At 31.8% G+C, this 6,936-nt stretch overlaps 2 protein-coding genes across 2 annotated transcripts; one reads left to right on the plus strand and one right to left on the minus strand.

Annotated features, from left to right (window-relative positions):
* Positions 1-14: 14 nt before the first annotated feature.
* LOC132799433 (uncharacterized) lies at positions 15-494 on the minus strand. The gene has a single exon (XM_060811255.1). The coding sequence runs from the start codon at positions 492-494 to the stop codon at positions 15-17; it is 480 nt and encodes a 159-aa protein (XP_060667238.1).
* Positions 495-3,250: 2,756 nt separating this feature from the next.
* On the plus strand, positions 3,251-4,666 carry LOC132805385 (protease Do-like 2, chloroplastic). The gene is made up of 3 exons (XM_060820172.1): positions 3,251-3,673; positions 3,990-4,034; positions 4,436-4,666. The coding sequence occupies exons 1-3, from the start codon at positions 3,617-3,619 to the stop codon at positions 4,589-4,591; spliced, it is 258 nt and encodes an 85-aa protein (XP_060676155.1). The 5' UTR covers positions 3,251-3,616; the 3' UTR covers positions 4,592-4,666.
* The last annotated feature ends 2,270 nt before the right edge of the window (positions 4,667-6,936 follow it).

Consider the following 6,936-nt stretch of genomic DNA (forward strand, 5'->3'; position numbering starts at 1 on the left):
GATGGATTCAAAGATCAAACCCGCATCGAAACAACATTCAAATCTTTTAGACCACTACCAGCTCTTTCCTCGAAATAATCAAAAACAATAGTAGCTCCACTCCTCCGGATATCAATAACCCTTTCCACATTCTCACCAACTGAACAAGAATTCTCACCGCAATCCACTGCGGTCTTGTAGTGATCCAAAACCACCACTCTGCTGACCTTGGAAGAGATTTCCTGAACAAACCCAGACGGATCCACGAAGTCTAGAAGGTAAATATTGCTGATTATGGCTAGAGGGAGCTGATTGGAAGCGATGGGGTTGCAGACGGTGTTGCGGAAGAACATCACCAGAAGACAAGTAGCAAAGAAGAAGAGGTGAGCTGCTAAAACTGCAAAAGCTTTGTCTGGATAGTGGTATAAAACCACAGGTTTCTTCTGCATCATCATCGTAATCATAGTGGTTATGGGCTTGGCTAAACCCAAACCTTCAAGAGCGTTAAATGCCATGCTTTAGAGAGTTTCAAGGGAAAGAAGAGAAAGGCTTGGCAGCTTTAGTGGAAAAGATCTATTAATTATATTGTAATTTGGGAACATGAGCTTCTTGTTGTAAACAGTCATAGACTTCAAATTGGGGAAAACTACCAAGGTAAAGTCTGTGCTCAGAACATGCCTATGTACGATAAATGAATAAAAAAAATTTGTTCTTTTTTTTCTTTTTTGCCTAAATGCAATTTTTTTGTTTACATATTTTTTGAAGATTAATTACAATATTCCCATATTAAAATACAAATTTTGAAATTTTTTTTTCTTTTCCCCTTTTGAGAGGAAAAAATAATGATAGTTTCCATTCAAAGTATGAGCTAGCGGAGCCACTAAATAGAAAATTCCATTCAAAGACTTTGAAGGAAACTTTAAAAAAAAAAAAAAAAAACAAAAAAGGGCACAGTTTCGAATGAAAAGCTAGGCATACCTGCGGCTTGAAATTAGGATGAGAAGGAGATCTATCAGCATCTACTGCGTGTTCTGTGAGATCCCACATCGGTTGGAAAGGGGAACGAAACATGACTTATAAGCATGTGGATACCTCTACCTTGCAGACGCGTTTTAAACCCTTAAGGGCTGGGTTGTAAGAAGATTTCCCAGGCCCAAAGAGGACAATATCTGCATGCAGGTGGTCTGGGCTAGGCTGTCATAGATGGTATCAGAACCAGTACCCGGATTGAAAATTATTAAAAATACACCTATTAATCCAAAATTAACCTATTTATTGAAAATGAACTTGTTTATTAGTATATCTATTCTGCTAGCTTGAAAATCAAGCTCCCTATTTGAAAATGATCTAAAAATAATAATTAAAAAAACAACATGAAAATAATTGAAGTATTAAAAAATTAAGATACAATATTTAAATTTCATAGTAATATACCTTCAAATTATATTTGCAAATCTTAATTTACAATACATAAATCTCAATACATGTGCTTTTATAAAAAATTACATTTATAAAGTTTTTTAATTTAAAATATTATTTATTTATTAAATAATATATTATGGGTAAAATTATAATTTAAAATTAAATTTAAATAGGTTGTAATAGGTATATAATTATGTTGGGTTGAAACTGACATGTTTAATAAATGGGTTATAACAGGTTAATTTCTAGTTAAACTGGTCAATTGAAAAATGACCCGATTAATAAGCATGTTAAACTGATTGATCTGAATCCATTTATGATAAACTCAAACCTATTTATTTTGTGTTATTTTCAAATTGTGTTGCCGTATCATGGCCCAAATTACCACCCCTAACCTGATGCAATAAATTGAACAAAACAATAAATTATTTTATAGATTTTATTTAAAATAATAAAAAAGCCCACTTTGGTACTAAAGATTTGTAGTCCAGTTAAGCTTGGCCCTTGTGCCCAAAAAAGAGCTTGACCCAATAAAATTGGGCTTGATTGTGGGTCAGTCTGCTTCTAGAATGAACCCATTTGGGCCTATTTTTTATTTGGGCCCATTTATTTATTATTAAGGGAATTTGGCCCACTGGCCCTTAACGAAATATACCCCTTCCTCCTTCATCTTTTTTATTTTATCCTCTCATTTTTTAAAAATCCTAAAATACCTTTATGTCCAAATTAAACCTTTTTTTGTTTGTTTTTTCTTTATTTCTCGAAAACTTCTTCAGTCTTCCAAAAACTCCTACAAAGTATACTTATGCAAACTTGCTCTTATCTTCTCCTTTATCGAGACGTTTTACTTCTTTTTTGGTTTTTTGTTTGTTTTTTCTTCCTTGCTTTTGTCTTTTGCTCATGTTCTTTTTTTTTTTTCCATCACCTCTCTGCAATTTTCTTTCGGCTGTCAAAACCCAGCTTTTCTTTTTCTTTTTTTTTTTTCCTTCCCTTCTTTTGTCTTTTGCTCACTTCCTTTTCTTTTTCTTTTTTTATTTCCTTTCTTTTCCACCACATCTCTGCAATTTTTTTTCCCTATCAAAACCCTGTCTTTTTTATTTTTTTCCTTTCTTTCCCACCATCTCTTTACAATGTTTTTCCCCTGTAAAAACCCTTTTTTTTTTTTATTCTTTTCTTTTGGCTTTTCCTCACTTCTTCTCTTCTCCTTCATCAAAAGATGTTACGTCTTTTTTTTTTTTTTGTTTCTTCTTTTCTTTTTTCTTTTCCTCTCTTCCTTTTTATGTTTTTTTTTTTCCCTTTTTGTTCCAAGCCAACCATTAATCAAAGGATGGAAGGTCTTATTCGTATGCAGAAAGCTACAAAGGCAGTGTTGATACAGGAAAAACTCAACCAGCAGGTTATAAATTTGGAATGCAAAGGAAGGACAAGAAAGAGTTGCAGTATGATTTGAAGGTATTGAAAAGTTCAGCATTTGTTTTTTTTTTTTGGTTAAGAATTCAATTTCTTGTTTGTTTAGGTCGGATAATATTGTGTGGAAGTGAAGTATTAGTTTGGAATTTGCTCTTTTTAATGCAAAATATGAAGATAATTTAGTCAAGCTCAAGCTATTTTGTGGTGCCATAGACGAGGTAGGAAGTAGCAAGTGTTTTAAGATGGTTTATTATGAGAAAATAATAAAAATGAAAGGCAATGTTTGAATTGGAAGGTACCGTATCAAAAATAAAAGTGATCTTCTACCCCTTTTTTTTTTTCATAGTGAAGAAAAGATGATATCAAAGAATTCTACCTTTAACCTTATTTTGATAGTTTTAGGTGCTTTGTTCTCAATTTTAGGTTGAACCAGGAAATCTTCAAGGTGCAGCTTTTCTTAATGCTGTGTAAAGGTAAAGTAAACTCTTGTATTTAATTTTTTAGTGGTAGGATTCATGAGCATTGAACACAGATATTTTCTGTTTGGAGTTCAGTGATCATGAATTCTATCTTTTAAATGCAAAAATATTTGCACAATCTATTACATCCAACCACTTTGTTTCTTAAATAATTTTAAGTTTATTGCACCTGACTATTCTCTTCCTTGGCAAAAACAAAGAGAATATACAAGTTCTGGCAGGCAAGGTTTGAAAATCTTCTCCTATTATCTTTTCCCCTAAAAAAATTGGAATTCTTCTTCTTTCTTAAATGGAGATAATTGTATTTTCCTTATTACAGTGCATTTATGATTGGGGATGAGAAACTATTGACAAATGCACATTGTGTTGAGCATGATACACAGGTAATATACTATGCCATCTATAGCCTAATACATATGCAACAACTATAAGACTAAGTGTCATAGCAACTCCATAGCTCCTTGTCATATAAAAACAACTATTTACTGATTTTGTCTGGATGCTTAATTTTGCTTGTTTATTAAAGTTTTCAACTCAACAAACAAATAGGATGTATTAATCTTACCATGTTTTGATAGCACATCTTTTAGCTTTAATTTAAGTTTTGATTGTCTTTAGATGAAGTTGCAAAACCGTGTTATGGCATGTTCCCAATGAATGAGTGCCATTAAATTATTCCCCCTTCTTGTATGATTTCAGGTTAAGGTGAACAGAAGGAGAGATGATACCAAATATGTTGCCAAGGTATATCTCTATCGTAATTATTTGTGTTATCTTGGTATGTTCTTGCTGCCCCTCATAGGTCTGAGATGGCTTCCTTTATATTCTTGAAGTAGCTGAATAGCCAAAAATTATGTTCTTTAATGTATACTCTTTAGCATTTGAGCACTCAGAGTCACAAACCATATAGGCGATTTAGTGTCTTTAACTTCTGGATCATGATGTCATTTTTTGATCCATATCTGATTGCAAATCTATTAATATTGGTATATGACTGACATAATGTCATCATATTGAATTGAATTCCTCCCATTTCCTATTTTATTTTTAATAATACCAGCTGTATCAACTTAATGTAGCTATACAATTTCTACTAATGTGTAAATATAAAATTAATTTACTTATTACGTGATTGTTAAATACAGAGGAACTTGGAACGTGGAACGTGGCCTGGACATTTAGTGCTTTCTGTCTCAGCTTTGGATTGCTGCCTAGAAGTTCGTCGACACTTAGAGTCGGGTGCTGATGTGCTGCCACCGTGTCTCTTAGTTTTCACCTTCTTACCTCCCTTCTTCGATTGAGATTGCAAGTTTCTTTTTGGTGCCATTATAAAATACAACCTCTAAATGTAAATTGACAACATCAATAACTTGTTATCTACCTTTAACCACATAGTCAACTATGTATGCATATATAAATAGTCATAACCCTAAATTACGAATACATTATACAATTCTAAACAACACAAAATAACCATTTAAAGTTAAATTGCCAATGCTGCTCATTTCTCATCTACATTTAAAGTGTATATATATGTATGTATATAACTACGTAGAAACAACATAAATAACATTAAAAATTTATCAAACACATTTATTTATCCAAACAATTCCACCTTTTTTTATCACTTCCAAAATTAATTTATATCAGTTTTAATTTTTAAGCTTGTGCTTGTCTAAAGATTTGGTAATAACAAAAAATAATTATATTTTTTAAACAAATTATAAACTTTTATCAACTCCATATTTTATTCTCCTTTTAAACCCCAAAACTCTAAAAAATAATAATAATAATAAATGGCTGATGTCATCGATGACATAAGCAAAAATGGCATGTCGTCCGTTACGTACGTCACAGAAATAACAAATCGTTTTTCTTGAATGCCGTGTCGTCTTCATAGGACGATGTGTCATCTCGGCCGGCCGACCAAACGACATGTCGTTCGCTTCTCCTTTAACCTCGAGCCGAGTTTACCCGAACCCTCCTGAACTGGGTCTGGGACCCAAATGCCGATCTAGTCGTTTCTCCCACCTCCGGCCACCGTTTCAAGCCAAATCGGTCCCCTTTTTTTCCTCCCTTTATTTCCTGCTAATACCCAATGTCAATATATCCTAAAACTTAGATTATAATAACTTCCATATAAAAACCTTAATCTAACATAAATTTCAAAAATTTCAAATTTTGAACCAATTTCAAACACCAATAAAACGATTCACACTCCTAAACATATCACATTGTACTCAAGAAATGTCATATATTCTTAAAATTTCAAGTATTTAATGTAAATATCAACTCCACAATATATATACATACACACGGCAAGAATAAACAAAAAATAAAAATAAAAAATACCTGATGATGCTCTGTGAGGAAGAAACTAAGCCTCGAGTGGGTTCTGCTTATTTTGGATCAAAAAGCAAGATTATAATTGGATGAAAAAGTGGGAAAAAAATGGGTTTTTATTTTTTTTAGTTGAAAAGTTAAAAATGTGGTATGGGGTGTCGTGAAATAAAGGTTTTTCATGGAAATTGAATGAAGTAAAATGAAATAAGGATACGGATGTCTTTTAAATTTTTTTAAAGGATATAATAGATATTAAAGGGTAAAATAAAAAAAATAAAGGAGGAGAGGATATATTTCATTAAGGGCCTGCTACAGGGCAAAGGGCCAAATTCCCTTTATTATTATTATTTTTTGAGTGCGGAGGTGAGAGGATTCGGACTTGTGCTTGAACCGTCCCCTCAACAGGGTATTTACTTTTTATTTCTTTTGCTAGAAGTCCCCTCAGTGGGCCTATGCAATGGTTTACTATGCTAATTTATGTGTTTTCCACAAGCTCCATAAAAACTTGAGAAGTTTTGCAATCTTTTTTTTTTTTTTTTTTTTGGGAGTTATGAAAAAGTTTGGATGATGCTTTGAATGTTTTTTGGAAAAATATTTTTTTAGACTAATAAAATTTTTATGAGTCTCTAGAATATTTTTTAGACTTCGAAAAGTATTTGTGGAGTTTCAAAAAATTTTTACTAAGCTTATTGAATAGTTTTATAGCCTCCATAATTTGTTGACTTTTGAAACTTTTCGAATTTTTATGAAGCTTCAAATTTTTTTTGGATTTTTTAAATTTATTTTGGGATATATATATTTTTTTTTCCTCAGATTTTTCAAAAAAATTTGTGGCTTTAAAGCAGCCCCTAAAGTTTAGTCTAATTCCAGCTTAATCCCTTGGATTTTATGAAATTCATCTGCAGCCCATGTTGTTAATAGTTTTCAATTAAACCTAATGGTCGAAGGGTATACTTTGAAAAACAAAACATATAAAGTTATGATATTGGGAAAAATGTGTAACACAAAGAAAATATTTAAAATATTGTCGAGATAGTAGTCAATCTATTCTTGTGCTTAAATGTCCAAATGTACATAAAATATCATAAGAAGATGTTTGATTGAGGAAGAAGTTCAATAGATTATATACTTGTACACATAATAAAGTTTTTCTTTTTCGTTTTATTTTTATTTTTTAGTTTTAAAGGATAAGCATGTTAAGTGAAACATGAAGAGTTGTAGCAGTGAAAGCAGAGTACCTGGGTTGAGAGTAGAGTATCTATCTGTGTCCGGTGAAATGTAGAGTATGTTAAGAGAAACGTGA

The sequence above is a fragment of the Ziziphus jujuba genome, chromosome 9 (assembly GCF_031755915.1).
Source record: "Ziziphus jujuba cultivar Dongzao chromosome 9, ASM3175591v1".
Classification (NCBI taxonomy): domain Eukaryota; kingdom Viridiplantae; phylum Streptophyta; class Magnoliopsida; order Rosales; family Rhamnaceae; genus Ziziphus; species Ziziphus jujuba.

What these genes read in the sequence shown, in the direction of transcription:
- LOC132805385 (XM_060820172.1), top strand. Translation starts at nt 3,617, where the DNA reads ATGATTGGGGATGAGAAACTATTGACAAATGCACATTGTGTTGAGCAT. An exon ending in GTGTTGAGCATGATACACAG is followed by an intron (nt 3,674 to 3,989) that starts GTAATATACTAT and finishes GTATGATTTCAG; the next exon opens with GTTAAGGTGAACAGAAGGAG. An exon ending in ATACCAAATATGTTGCCAAG is followed by an intron (nt 4,035 to 4,435) that starts GTATATCTCTAT and finishes TGTTAAATACAG; the next exon opens with AGGAACTTGGAACGTGGAAC.
- LOC132799433 (XM_060811255.1), bottom strand. Translation starts at nt 494, where the DNA reads ATGGCATTTAACGCTCTTGAAGGTTTGGGTTTAGCCAAGCCCATAACC.